Here is a 15,434-nt window from a genome sequence, read left to right on the forward strand (position 1 = left end):
AGGAGTTCAGGCCCTAGGGTGGGTCATTATATCTATATAGATAAAATGTATTATTCTTTGAAAATCTTCTTTTCTATACCCTCATACATATTTGTGAAAAACTAAATGCATGGCTATTATGTCCACGAAGTCCTCTAGCTAGATAGTGAAATTCATGGTCCCTGGATCAGGGGTTCAGGCCCTAGGGTGGGGCTAATATTGCCATACAGTGAAAATGAATTGATTTAATGATATTTTTTCAGAATCTGTACTAAGTTATGCATTGTTATTATGTTCATAATGTCCTGATGTTAACTTGTGAAATTCACTGCCCAGGTCATGGGGCAGAAGTTGGGGCTTTTTATTGGGGGATGGGGTTGATAAATATGGCCATATATTGAAGATGCATTTTTACGTAGAGTAATTGCTGTGGGTCATCCATTAACAATTTTAACTTCATCTTGAAAACTACATGGTAAATTCACCTGGCAATATTGAATTAAACATGTGTTATATTTTAGGAAATCTACTTTAATACCATGTGCATTGTATACTTGTAGAAATAAGCTGCATATGCATTTTGTGAGCATTATAAATGAATCTGTGAATATTATAAAAGATTGACCATTAAAGGCCTGTAGGTCTCTTATTACCAAAAGTTTACAATTTTTGGCCCCTTGACCTAAGGTATAGATAATCCGAGATTCCTCCGACTCTTGACCCCCACCCCCACTCCATTTTCATGAATCAATGTTTTTTCAAACATTAGGTAATGAAACAGGGGCAACAGTCAGAGGAGTCTCAGATTAGGATTTGAACTTCCAAATGAAGCTATAAACGAAACGTGATATTCTAACATGTCAATCTAAGGGCTATGGTACTCATGGACCGGCCAGTAGGCCTTTTATACAAAATTTGGAGCGGGACCTACTATACATCTATTTATATAAGAAATGTCATTATTTGAAAATTTCATCAACATTTTTTACCGTATTTGTTGAAATAATCTTCCGAACTTAAAGTTGTAAACTTTGCTTTTGCATAATTTCATTTTGTTAGTAACAGTTAAATCAAAAACTTTTTTTAAAGAAATACTCAAAAGGTTTAATTGCATAACTAATTTACTTTAAAATCAATGAACATTTTCGCCATCTTGTTATTGTCTGACTTCATGACGTCAGACATATCTAAGGTTTGAAAATTGCATTCACCGAAACAGTGCAGGCAATGGAAGCTAGCATCATCAAAATTTTCCATTAAAAAAAAAAAGATGACACGATGCATGTTTTATCGTTTCACTTTAATTTCACTTTTTGGCGCTTATCTAATTTTCACGAACCCTGACAACTATAGAAACCAATTCAATAATTGTAATGATACTGGATCTTGTTGAGCATGTTGTACATGATACCTATGTAAGTAAAAAACAGCTTTGGGTAAGGTATTTTATTATATTTAATACATTAAAGCGTTTGCGAGTGGTATTGAAGTATCACAAGGAGCATGCAGTGGTATTATTGCAAGCAAAGACAGGCGATTCTGAATGTAAATCATTATTGAAATCAACTTACTGAATGAAACACTCCATACAAATATATTACACATACATAATAATCGTAATTCCTATCTTCGGCGAAATGAATATATGTATTAATTAATTATTATAGACCTAACTTTTAAGGTAATAAAAATGGCTCTGTAAAGAGAATAGTTCTGTAAAGAGATGGGTTAGTTTAAATAACATTCGATACACATCCATTATTAAATGAAGTGATACGTACTTGTACCGCGGGCCCTAAATCGTTGACGGGCCCGATAAACATGATCTGAGTATCAAGGTTCATATGTACAATGCATCACCATAGGTTAGTTAATTAAAATGTACAATCATTCTTGGAGACGGAAGAAATATCGATTTACATGGACATGGGAGAAGTTTGTACAAATGCTTGAAGCATCGCCTCCACATGTATATAAGTAACATACATGCATGTGTTATTTGTATTTAAGCAATGAATGCTTATTTTGGGATGTCGTCGGTCCTATAACACACCAGGCCGTGCAGACAAATTGAATACCGCGCGTTAGCGCGGTATGATAATTTGTCTGCACGGCCTGGTGTGTTATAGGACCGACGACATCCCAAAATAAACATTCATTGCTTATATTTATATTTCTTTTAAATTCTTGCCTTGTCTGCAAATGTGATTTATACCACAAAATTACTGTATTGTCCTAAGGGTAAGTTCAATTGATGGAAGAGCTATTGTAACAGCCACAAGAGTGAACTCTGAATTTCGCTTGTGACGTTGCACTTCGACGTTTGTGACGTCATAATAAAACTCATCATCTAACCTAAGTGTGTTCATAGGAAATTGAACGTCGCAGATTTCCAATGCAAACATAAGGGGAAATATACACTGAATGTAAATATAGGAAATTGAACGTCGCAGATTTCCAATGCAAACATAAGGGGAAATATACACTGAATGTAAATATTTGGCATTGTTTAACTCTTGTATTAAAGAACCTAATTATAAGAAACAATAATAAAATAATATGTCACGGTTGCATTCGATTTTAATGTCAGTTTCTTTGGATATAAATCTGAAAGGCTTAAGGTTATTTTTATTTGCAAAACTCTCTTGCAGAGAGACAGGCAATGTCTGTTAACGAGGCCGAGTACATTTCGATCGAGTTTTTCTCTTTTGAGAAGTGGACATGCGTAGCCTACGTAGGCTATGCCTGTCCACCTCTCAAAAGAGAATACAGTTCGAGTGTGCTTTTCTTTGTGCGTCTTTTTATTTTCGTGCAGCCGTAGGTGCAGAATTACATACAAAAATAATATTATATAAATATGTAACGTTTATTAGTTGAGAAATAGTGATATTGCTTTACACGTCAACGTTTCCTTTCGTTGTAAACTATGCATAAAGCCGATGAATAAAGTATGATTCGTTCATTCACTCGAGGCGGCGATGGATTTGAAAAATAAAGAAATATTAACAGAGAAACGTAATCGTATTTTAAAAGATATTTGCTTAAAATTAATTTTAAAATCCAATACATACAGCAATATACCATTGGGGGGGGGGGTTAGATATCCCTGGACCAAACCACGAGGTGAGCATTTTTTAAAGTTTCATTATTTGGTGACTTTTACAATCGTTTTCATTTCATTTAATTATTTGAAAGAAAAAGAAATCAATATGGCAGAAACACAAAAAATATGGGGAAAGTGAAAATTAAGCGCTTTTCCGACCAATTTCCATCGAGTCCCATAGCAAAAATTGATAACTTGCGAGAAGAACCTCTAGAAAATGGGGGTATATATATATATATATATATAGAGAGAGAGAGAGAGAGAGAGAGAGAGAGAGAGAGAGAGAGAGAGAGAGAGAGAGAGAAGTGAAACTACATGCCAGAAAAAAGTATAGCGCCTATTTCGCCTACACATGTGTTTGGACGGAATGGTTTTTGAAATCTAGGTACTGATTTTATAATAATGTCTGTAACCATTGACTTGTCATAAATTCGGGAAACCTTCATCGAGAACTGAATATATAGAACTCTATGTATAAAGTCAGTTGATATGCTGAATCGCGATAACTTCCAGCAAAATGCAATGAATGTAAGTAGTGTTATTAAAGAAATCTGTTTATATTGGGTGTTATACTCTTAATTGTCTTAACTGAACAAAACAATTTGAAAAAAAAATATGCAGCAGATAAGGTAAGTGTTATTTAAACTCTCTCTTCTTATCATGCTTCAAGTGAAAAAAAATATTTACTACTTGGTGGAATCAATCCAGCGACCGCAAAGTCGAAAGACCTACGCGTTACCAATACGCCACGCATGCATATGTATAACACTTTCAATTCAAATTTAATGTAAACGTGTACTACAATACCTATAGAACATAATATATATCGGATTTCTTTGGTTTAAACTGGTTCAAATAGTCGAATATCCAACTTTTCATCGCAAACTAACTATTTTCCTATATATCCCTAACAAAACCTTAAGATTTCAATGATGTCGTCTACGATGATTAAGACTTTTTCAGCATGATAATTGTGTAATTTGCGTTTCTTTGAATATATTTTAACTAAATATTGTATAATATTGAAGATGTCTGATGTTTGCAGAACGGGCCTCTATATTGTAGGCCATATCGTATATTAAGTGCGCTCTTTTATCAAATACCAAGGTCATTTAGGGTAGAGCTAATTAGGCTCGGACTCGTTAAGTTAACATCGCGATCAAAAAACATTTTTATTTACTAATAAAATAATAAATCACATGAAATAATTAATAGTTATTGTCTGTCTTTGAACACTCAGACTTTTTACCACAGGCACCTGGCGTTATAAATTTTTCTTATAATAAAAAATAATACCCTATAACTAATAATTATAGGGTATTTATTTTTATTATGAGAGTAATATATAAGGTCAAGTGCCTGTGCTTTTTACCTACAAAAAAAATAAAGAATGACAACTCTTGGTTTCCCGTTTTCGTTTTGTCAATCGTATTCCGCAAATTTCAATAAATCCGTGCTTTAGACTGGTCCTCTGTCTCTCTATTGCGCATATTAGACAGGCATTGCAAAGTGGGTCAACAGTGAAAATTCAACCTGAACTGCTGACTACTGAAATTTACATGCTTTTCTTCGGATCAGCTGAAAATGGTGAAGTAAAGAAAGCGGTAAGTATATTCTATAAAATATTCAATCGTTGCTCAGCGGCATTTATGACCGTTAGCATCAAATCCCATAATGGCGCGATGGCGGCACGCTATACAGTGAAGTCGCCATATTCTGGGTCATGTCTGACTGTTTCGAAAGAAAAATAACAAACAAGATAAATATAATGACAACAGAGCGGCATGGAAAATTTTATTCAACTGAAATTCATTCTCTCCCTCTGACTTGTCATCGTAAACAGTCAGGGATGTGACTGAAATCCATCATATTGAAAAATAACTGATTATTGTCATTTCTACTAACTTACAGACTTAACAATTTGATAAAAAATGATGAAATAGAGTCATATTCATTTTTCAGAGGTTGCTCTATGTCTTAAAATAAACTCCAAATAGTTACGACAGTTTTTCATCATTATTCTAAAGATGATGGATTTCAGTTTTTACTAAAATTCAGTTTTATGACTAGAAATCATCATTTTTAAATAAATTAGTAAGTCTGGGTGCACTTAGTTATCTCAATTATTTTACGGGTGCATTAATTTATTTTGGTTTCAACTATGAGTCAAAGTATTTTTCTACACATGGGACCATGGCAGGATAGTGTACTATGAAGTAAATGCATGGGTGGGAAGAATTAACTTAGGAATGGAAATATGATGAAAACAAGTCATATTTACAAAAATAAAAAGATGTGTACATTATGTAGTTAGTAGGAATGACAATAATCAGTTATTTTTCAATATGATGGATTTCAGTCACACCCCTGACTGGTAAAACCACAAAAAAAATGTTTCAGTTAAACTGACCCGCAGTTGGGGAAACTCCTGCAGTTTGATTTATCAATAAGTGTAAATTTGATTGAGCACTTATTATAATGAACATGGATAACTGAATGCATGTGCAATATTGTGCAGCTATTAATACTCAGCCACAACTTTCACATCAACCACGCTGCAGTGTAAATAACGAAAATAGCATGTCTTAGATGAGTGAAAATCTCTATCTCAAAAGCGCTTGATTCCTAATTTCATTTCTCGGATGGTCTGTAAATGTTTTCCTTCAAATATTTTTTACTGATCAAATACAGAAAGGCCCAAAGTTTGTGGTCAGTGTATTTATAAAGTTTTTTCTGCTTCATTTTCAACAATTTGACATGAAAATTATAGGAGTGACCCTAAATTGGAGACAGCCCAGAATTGGCAACTTCACTGTAATATTGTTGCACAAGAGTTCTCTATCGATCAGCCATATTAAAAACATGCAGGATAAAAAAAAAAAAAAAAAAAGATGCAAAATTTTATTGGGCTGAGCTGAAATTTCAAGTGGGCTTTTCTGATCACTTTTTGTCCAGTGTCCGTCTGTCTGTCTGTCCGTCTGTAAACTTTTTACATTTTCAACTTCTTCTCCAGAACTACTATGCCAATTTCAACCAAACTTGGCACAAAGCATATTTGGGTGAAGGGGATTCAAGTTTGTTATGATGAAGGGCCAGGTCCTCTTTTAAGGGGAGGTAATTAAAATCATTATAAATTTGTTGGTATTTTTCAAAAATCTTCTCCAAAACCATTTGGCCGGAAAAGCTGAAACTTGTGTGGAAGCATCCTCAAGTAGGGTAGATTCAAGTTTGTTCAAATCATGATCCCCAGGGGTAGGGGTGGGGCCACAATGGTGGGTCAAATTTTTACATAGGAATATATAATGTAAATCTTTAAAAATCTTCTCAGAAACCAATCAGCCAGGAAAGCTGAAACTTGTGTGGAAGTATCCTTAAGTAGGGTAGATTCAAGTTTGTTTAAATCATGATCCCTGGGGGTAAGGTGGGGCCACAATAGGGGTCAAATTTTTACATAGGAATATATTGAGTAAATCTTAAAATATTTTTTTCTCAGAAACCAATCAGCCAGGAAAGCTGAAACTTGTGTGGAAGTATCCTCAAGTAGGGTAGATTCAAGTTTGTTCAAATCATGATCCCCAGGGGAAGGGTGGAGCAACAATGGTGGGTCAAATTATTACATAGGAATATATAGAGTAAATCTTTAAAAATCTTCTTCTCAGAAATCAATCAGCCAGAAAAGCTGAAACTTGTTTGGAAGCATCCTCAGGTAAGGTAGATTTAAGTTTGTTCAAATCATGATCCCCGGGGGGGGGGTGGTAATTTTTACATAGGAATATATAGAAAAAAATCTTTATAATCTTCTTAAAAACTGATTGGCCAGAAAAGCTGAAACTTGTATGGAATAATGGAAGCATCCTCAGGTAGTGTTGATTCAAGTTTGTTCATGTCATGATCCCCGAGGGTAGGGTGGGGCCACATTGGGGATCCAGTTTTACAAAGGAAGACATTTTAATTATTCACAAAAACTGAAATGTTATAATATATGGTTTTACTTATATTTATATGCAAGCATGTTGACATATTATTGATTCTTTAAAATTGTTTAGACTCTGGCCCCTGGACGATTCTTGTGCCTCACAAGGGGTTCAAAGTTCAATATAGGTTTATATCCCATCTATAAACAATTGTTTAGGATCTTTTTGAGAACTACAATGCTCAATATGTGATATGACTATAAAATCATCCTGTTAGAAAAGGGGCTAAGTTATAAACATAAGAATATCTAGGGGGAAAATCGATTTTTATTTGTACAGGATCTACATGTATTATACTACATTGTCCAGATATTTTGTATATGACTCCATAAAACTGATTATATCATGCCTATTGTTGCTCAGGTGAGCGATGTGGCCCCTGGGCCTCTAGTTTAACATATATACGATATTGTGTCAAACCACACTACAGTGTCCATGAATATCCAAGATCATTACTGGTAACTATGATTTTCATATTATGTGGTAAATGTGGTGTCATAAACGTGAAGCCTCGTCTCGGTGAGCTTTGTAATCTGTGATTACCTATGTTTAATTTTAAAGCATCGGTTGAGGCATAATACACTATAAAAATTCACAATTAAATGCGAAATGAGCTATATATATTATACCAGTGGTATTGTTATATATAGCTTATTTCATGTCAATTGTGAATTTTTTTAGTGTGTATAGTGAAACTTTTTCTTTATTTCCTCTAGTTTGATAAATACAGAAGACACACCTGTCAGTGAGAGCATTGGACATGGCAAATCCAGTAAGTATCTTTAATTAAATCTGTTAACCTATGAAAAATTCTGTAATCTATTGATCCACATGTCAAAAACAAATTTTTATTTCCATTCAAAATTTTCCCAACATAAGTGGGCTCATGTTAGCTTTTCTGATTGAAACTTGTCTCATCTGTAGTCGGCATTGTAGTCATGACATGATAACTTTTCACTTAAAGACAAATCTTTAAAAATCCTCTTCGCCAAAGCCAATTGATCAGAAAAGCTGAAGGTAGTGTAGATTCAAGTTTGTTCCAATCAAGATTCCCGGGGTCTGATAGGGTGTGGGCCACAATGGGGGGGGGGGGGGGGTCAAATTTTTACTAAGGATTATATAGAGAAAAATCTCAAATCATTGTGGTGGCCGATTGTAATTAATTTGTCTTCAACCACTGTCGTTCGTTGTCAGTTGATAATTTTACAGTTTACACTTGTTCTTGATAACTGACTAAATTTTTACCATTTTTAGCTCACCTGAGCTGAAAGCTCAAGTGAGCTTTTCTGATCACCCATTGTCCTTCTGTTCGTCGTCCGTCTGTCCATCCAACTATAAACTTTTTACCTTTTGAACTAAAATTACTTGGCCAATTTCAACCAAATTTGGCACAAAGTATCCTTATAAGAAGATAAATATAAATTGCAGAAATAAAAGGCCAGATTATATTCAAAGCGGAGAAAACCTCAAAATTGTAAAAAAAAAAAAAAAATAATAAAAAATGGAGGGGGTGCATTTTAGAAAATCTTCTTCTCAAGAACTACAATGCTACAGTTTGTGAGATTTCTATGCAAGCATTCTAAAATAATGTAGATTCTAAATTGTTAAAATCGTGACCCCAGACCAATACTGAGGAACCAAGAGGGATTCAAAGTTTAACAAAGAAATATATAGGGAAAATATTTAAAAATCTTCTTCTCAAGAACTACAATGCTACAATTTGTGGGATTACTGTGCAAGCATCCTCAAATGATGTAAATTCTAAATTGTTTAAATCATGACGGCGGAACTATTACTGAGGCTCCAAGAGGGGTTCAAAGTTTAACATAGAAATATGTAGGGAAAATGTTTAAAATCTTTTTCTCAATAACTACAAAGCTACAATTTGTGAGATTATTACTGTGCAAACATCCTAGATGATGTAGATTCTAAATTGTTAAAATTGTGACCCCCGGACTAATACTTAGGCCCCAAGAGGTGTTTAAAGTTTAACGTAGAAATATATTGGTAAAATGTTTAAAAAACTAATATAAAATATTACAAGGAACTGTTGTTCAGGCCTTGTGTGGGCCTCTTATTCCTAATTCCTCTGTTCATTTTTAATTGACATATTGTGTCATATGTGTGTTAAAGATACCGTAGTCTAAATGAAGAATAGATCCAAATAAATAATTGAGTAAATACATTTCTAGATATATACATGTACCAGTTTACAATAGAACACAACAGACTATGTGTTGTTAAAGAAAACTTTTCCTTGTATTACACCCTCTTCTTTAAGATCTGATGGTAAAATTGTTGACCGCCCTGCCTCCTTAAACCTTTTCTGTTGATGCATTTTAGTTTTCTATTTCACAACAATTTCAATTTTGGTACATTGCCCTTAAAGCTATGTCACTTATCTTAGTTAAAAATTTCCGATATTGAATCTACATAACAATAGATTAAATGCGATACAATATGTTTTGATATGAAACATTAGGTATCAATTAATAGTAAAGGATTATGTGCGGTATAATGCATTTTTCGCCCACAAAACTAAAGTTTTAAAAAGGGTTTTAAAAATAAGCTGGAAGATAGTTGAAATCATATTAAAAATGAATGCAGTGTGCGAAATTAACGGTAGACAGACAAAATCTATAGAAAATACGCCTTGTCTATAGAACAAACACAGCCTGTCATCTAGTCGATTGAACGTTTTACTCAATACCTTTTAGTACACTGCGATAAGAAACAGAACGTAATTGCCATGTGCTGAAGTATTCAGAAGGTGCTCGACCTGGGAAAAAAACCGGATAGTCATACACCATTCTAGTTTTCGCATTCGTGACACCAGAATGCACGCCTCAGTCCTGGAATTCATAGCTAACGTTCAGTTTTTCCTTACGTTGTCTTATATTCTGCACTTTTGTTTCCTTTTTTATTGTGTTATCTACAGTATTCAAGGGAATAGGATATTTTATATATTTATTTTCCTTTACTCTATTTGAGTTTATTTGATTGGTATTGCAAAATAATCATTACATGGCAATGTCACTGTTGTGGGTTAGAGCCGGGCACCCTGCACCATGTCCTATAGTAAGAGTTCCTATTGAATTGTGAAGTACCCTGTTATTTCACCCTGAATAAAACTACAATACAAATAAAGAAAAATATTTATTCTTTTTGGTCTATAGGAAATCAGTCAGGTCTAAAGATTTTGAAAATGTTGTAGACCGATTGTCTATGGTACAAAAAAGTTAATTTCGCACACTGTGAATGTGTAAAAGGTTATCACCACAGTGATGTCATTATATAGAAATGACGTCACGAAGATTGTCTTATTTTGATAAATTGATGTTTTGTAGCAAAATATGGGTGTTTTCCAAAGGTTTTTTTTTCTGGAAACATCGAGCTCAGGCTTGCTCAAGTACCATTTTTAAGGCGTCGAGCTAATGCTCGGCAGCCTTCTAGCGATCGTCTGGATTGGCAATCGTCCAAAATTCACGCGCTGCACCGCCTTTTAAATGCTCATTATTAAGAAATAAGTTCCTAAAAGTATTAAACGTATTACAAGATTTTTTTCCATTTATTCAACTAAATTGTGTACAAAAAACCCAACTTTGCCTCCCTGGTGATTGACAACTCATTGCATAAGAATAAATTTGCTTAATCAAGAAATGGCGGATGAATACAATCAGGCCTAAGTGTAAAGATTCACTAGATATTATTTTAGTTTATCGCTTACATTTTAATTGGAGACAGTGCCCGATAGAAATAACATTTTAGATGTAAATTTATTTGTTATCGGGCACGGTCTCCAAAATAAATGTAAGCGATAAACGTATCTAGTAATTTCGTTGCAAAAAATAAACTCGATAATGCAGTTAGTTTGGTCGAGCATTTTAGATAGCACGTGTTGTGGATTTGTTTGTAAACAACCATACCATAGGAAATCTTGTTTCAAACGGGAATTGAAATAAATAAATGTATGTTTTATTATTATAATTAGGGACACACTGTTAATGTATTCAAATTATGAACCTGTGAAAGTTGTTCAAAGACTGTTTGAAGCAGAAAGAAACAAATTATTTTTGAACTTTGGAATTTCTTCGATTTTTAGCTCACCTGAACCGAAGGTTCAAGTGAGCTTTTCTGATCACCCGTTGTCCGTCGTCCGTCCGTCTGTCCGTCCGTCTGTAAACTTTTCACATTTTCAACTTCTTCTCCAAAACCACTCATCCAATTTTAACGAAATTTGGCAGAAAGCATTATTATATTAAGGAGATTATAAATTGTAAAATTCAAAGGGCAATCCCTTTTTAAACGAGAAATAATCATGAAACTGTGAAAAAGGGGGGGGGGGGGGGTATCTTTTAAAATATTCTTCTCAAGAACCGCTGCTCCAATATTACCAATATTATATGACAACTTCTATATATAAGGCAGATTCTAAATTGTAAAAATGGTGACCCTCAGTCTAATACTGGGACCCTTAGAAGGGTTCAAACTATGTGTTGTAAGCGTGTTCTGATTGTGTGTTCATTTATATAAGATCGGGCTTGTTATTCGGAATTACGAAACGGAAGCTCTTTGTTTGTACTAACTAACCGCCATTTTGAAGAAGATTTCAGACGTCAATTTTGATAAAAGAAAAGTTTGTGATTTGCCGGTTTAACTATAAAAGTAACGTTTTTAACGAAGAATGATATAAAGAATATTTTATGAAATAGTGGTAAATCGTAGTTCCGAATTCAGCTTTACAGTAAACTATCAGCATAATCACCATGCCATTTGTTTTTACACCGCGTTTTCAAGATTCTTTTTTTTTTATACTTAAAGCTATTTAATTTGTCATCGATTATTGGAATAATTGTTGCGTAATTCAATTGTAAAGTTTACCGATCGAATCAAACAAGTGCAACCACGACCTTGGTAAATATGAATGGTACTGATATCGGAGAACAATGTTACTACGATTTGTTTTTGCAATGAAAGATTAAAATCGGGGTTAGATGTTCTACAGACGTCTATATCATGTTGATGCTACATTTTGACAAGCATAAAATGAAATAAAAGAAATTGTTTTTGTTTTTCAATGTTTTGTTTATTATTAATAATTAGTTTGCATGACTGTATTGCATTTGGAGTAAACATAATTTTAATTTTAAGCTGTGATAGCAGTCTAACAATTTTTACGATAAATTGTCAGGCCAATCAACATCAAAATTGTTAGACTGATTTTTATGGACCCTTATTTTTAAAATATGAACTATAAAGAACAATATTTATTGTTATATTACTGGCGTGCGACCAGTTCTCGCCGGGACATTGTGGCGTCATTTTATCAACACATAAAATTAAAAATGAAAACTGACGTCACAATATACTGGCGAGAAATGGTACTCGGCGAGAAATGGTCGCACTCCAGTAAGGTTCTCGGACACTGCTAAGGCAAGAAAAACAAATATGTGTGTTTCCTATTTCATCAGATTTTAAAATAGGGTAGGTAGTTTTTTTTATGAGCTTTTCAGTTTTCCCCTTTCCTAGCATATGATTTTTCTATACATTAATAAAATGTATTTTACAGGTGGAGCAATTGTGAATAGTGACAACATGCGAAAGATTAAATTGTTATTATCTTCTTTTTATGTATTGTTTAATATATGGCAAAATCTTGAAATATATAAGTTTTACAATATTTATTAAGAGTTCACATCATAATAAACCCTTTCGAAAAAAAATGATGCAAGGACTATTGTTCAGGTGAGCGATTTGTGGCCCATGGGCCTCTTGTTGCAATTATGATGAGTTATTGTATTAAAAAAGCACCACTACCTATTTTATAAGAAAATATACTGATTTTTGTTTTTAAAGCAGCAGAAAACATAATTCATATACTTTCTATTCTAAGTCTAATATCATTTGATATGACTATTAGTACAGAAATTCAAATTATTGGTATCATTCTATATAAAAGAAAAAAATGTCAGCTCGACGCCTTTGTGGCCGTTCCGGCCTTTGATTTAGTATGATGTGTAAAATTATATGAAGAAAAACATAGGTTAAAATCGTACTTGAGCAGACCTGCGCTCTATACATGTACTTGCGAATGCAAAATATAAGTAAAAAATTAAAATATTTTCATTTGTTTGTAAAATTGCGGGAATGGGTCATTATGGTGACGTCATAGATAAAGAGCGAATGAGCAACGATGACTGAAATCAAGATTAAAGTGATAGGCATCCTCTGTACAATGATTTATAAAGATTTGGTTTTTATACGATACTGTTTTAAAATTGGTTAAAATTGGGGGCAGATATTTGATCATACCAAATATAGTCTTTTGTTATTTCAATTTATTTTTCAGATTCAGGAGTTTGAACCCAGTGTTCTAAGACATGTGTATGATGATGAAGAGGGCAATAATTTTGCTAGTGAAATTGTATGCCGCTTTATGGATGGAAGATACTTTATAAAGACCAAGTTTCATGAAGAGTTTCTTGAAAGATTAGAGGATGAAAGGGCAACAGATAACACCTGGATCTATCTAAACGGACTTGAGGGTTTGGGGAAATCATCATCATCAATTTACTATGTTTTGAAATGTCGGGAAAATGGTGACCTTGCAGTTCATTATGTTGACTTGAATAGCATTGAAGCAAGAGATGAAGATTTGGAATCCTTTGTAGCGTATTCTAAGAAATTTGGAAATAGGGACTGCATAATAGTGGATCATCTTACCCTGTATAATGCCCATTATCTAAAAAAAATTGAAAAAATTGTCAAGCGGAAAGTTATATATCCACAGTTCATTCTCATTGAAACAGGTTTCACTGCAAGTGCACATAAGTTTATGGAATTTGGAAGAGAATTTCAGCTTGATGAAGACACTTTTCTCAACATTTGGAAGGGAGCCTTAGAATACATGTTATCGAGAAAAGACAAGGAGAGCAAGAATTATAAGCATAGATTAAGCCTTTTAGATAAAGGAAAGCAAGTTTATGATGAATTTTCAAAGGAGTACATAATGACACCTCGATTGTTGCACAGTGTGCTTTATGATATGTATCCAAGAACAAATGGAACAGTTGAAGAGGCATTTGCACAGTACACAAAAATGAAACAACATAAAATCCTAAATTTTAGAAGTTCTGAAAACGATGAATATACCAAGTTTCAGCTCCACACTGCTGTTCTTCTCCATTGTATTCCAAACAAACAAGAAATCATCATTAAAAGAGAATGGGCACAGGAATTAAAAATAGGAATCAACATTTTTGAAGTTGAGCCTTTCAGAATTCAAACAGAAAATCTTGAATATGCAAGGATGGATTTGGATGTTGGGGATGTCTGTGTGAAAATTCGACATTTGATTCCTATCTTAGCAAACTGTTGGCGAGAAAGGCTTCCTTATGACTTAGAGGGGATGCTACAAATTGCAAAAACTGTTGGCTCTAATAAAATTTTGCCAATTATGTTTCAGAACGGTGGTGCAAGAAAAGAGTTTGAAAAATTGTTAGTTGCGACTCAAAAGGAGATCCAATCTGTACTTTTGCCATTCTCCATTGGTGGTGAAACAGTGTATGAGGTATCACAGTCAAAGCAAGAATTGTCACAAGCAAGATGTTCTTTAGTGCATTCTTTTAAAAATTTCTTCGAACCAAATGGAAACGAGTTATCTGTGTATGATCAAGATGTATCAGAAAATTTCAAAGGTCATGAACGAAATGTGGCTTTATTTTCCCTGTTTATAAAACAAATTTCAAAGTCATTTGATAGTTTTTTGGTGTATCCACAAATACCAAATTTTATGGGAGTAGATTACTTTGTCTTTGACTGTGGCATGTGTGGTGAAGTAAATGAAGGGTGTTCGCCAAGTAAAATGGTCAAAGTTCAGGAAAAAACATTGTACCTTGTTCAAGTGGCAACAGGTGCTGTGCATCGAGGTGATACACTTGGCAAAGCTTTGAATGTAGTGAAACAAATTTTTGCAAATGAAAATGTTGTAGTTCATGCTGTTGTTGTTTTCGCAAGTCAGAGTAAAAATTCCTTTACATTGACCAAGTGTGCATTTAAAAACATTTCTGTGATTAACTTAAATGGAACAGAAAAGCCATTACTACAAAATAACCATTTGAATAAATATTTTGTTTCAAATCTTGTGCAATAGAAGCAGCTTTTCGAAATATTTTTGTGGCCATGAAAATGGCCGTTTATGGTTCTTGCTATGTGTAACATGGTCTTTACTGTGGCCTTCTGTTCTGATTGGATAATTCCAGTAAAAAGTCATATGATCTTGGACACTGGATCACATTTGTCTGTAACATACTCCAGCTATAATTACAATCAATATATAAAGAAATCTAGAATAAAAATTAGTCCAGTTTATAAACTTA

The 15,434-nt window shown here is 33.7% G+C and overlaps 1 protein-coding gene across 2 annotated transcripts; it reads left to right on the top strand.

The window, feature by feature from the left end:
* The first annotated feature begins 4,530 nt into the window (after positions 1-4,530).
* LOC128165775 (uncharacterized) lies at positions 4,531-15,434 on the top strand. 2 transcript variants are annotated; one of them, XM_052830606.1, is made up of 3 exons: positions 4,531-4,686; positions 7,773-7,828; positions 13,406-15,434. In XM_052830606.1, the coding sequence occupies exons 2-3, from the start codon at positions 7,817-7,819 to the stop codon at positions 15,206-15,208; spliced, it is 1,815 nt and encodes a 604-aa protein (XP_052686566.1). In that variant the 5' UTR covers positions 4,531-4,686; positions 7,773-7,816; the 3' UTR covers positions 15,209-15,434. The 2 variants fall into 2 exon arrangements, with proteins under 2 accessions (XP_052686566.1, XP_052686565.1); XM_052830605.1 differs by lacking the exon at positions 7,773-7,828 and having other exon boundaries at positions 4,556-4,686.

Source organism: Crassostrea angulata, chromosome 10 (genome assembly GCF_025612915.1).
Source record: "Crassostrea angulata isolate pt1a10 chromosome 10, ASM2561291v2, whole genome shotgun sequence".
NCBI lineage: Eukaryota > Metazoa > Mollusca > Bivalvia > Ostreida > Ostreidae > Magallana > Magallana angulata.

Excerpts from the sequence above, each read along its gene's own strand:
- LOC128165775 (XM_052830605.1), top strand. The coding sequence starts at position 4,642 with ATGCTTTTCTTCGGATCAGCTGAAAATGGTGAAGTAAAGAAAGCG. Across the intron at positions 4,687-13,405 it reads ATGGTGAAGTAAAGAAAGCG|ATTCAGGAGTTTGAACCCAG; the intron begins GTAAGTATATTC and ends TTTATTTTTCAG.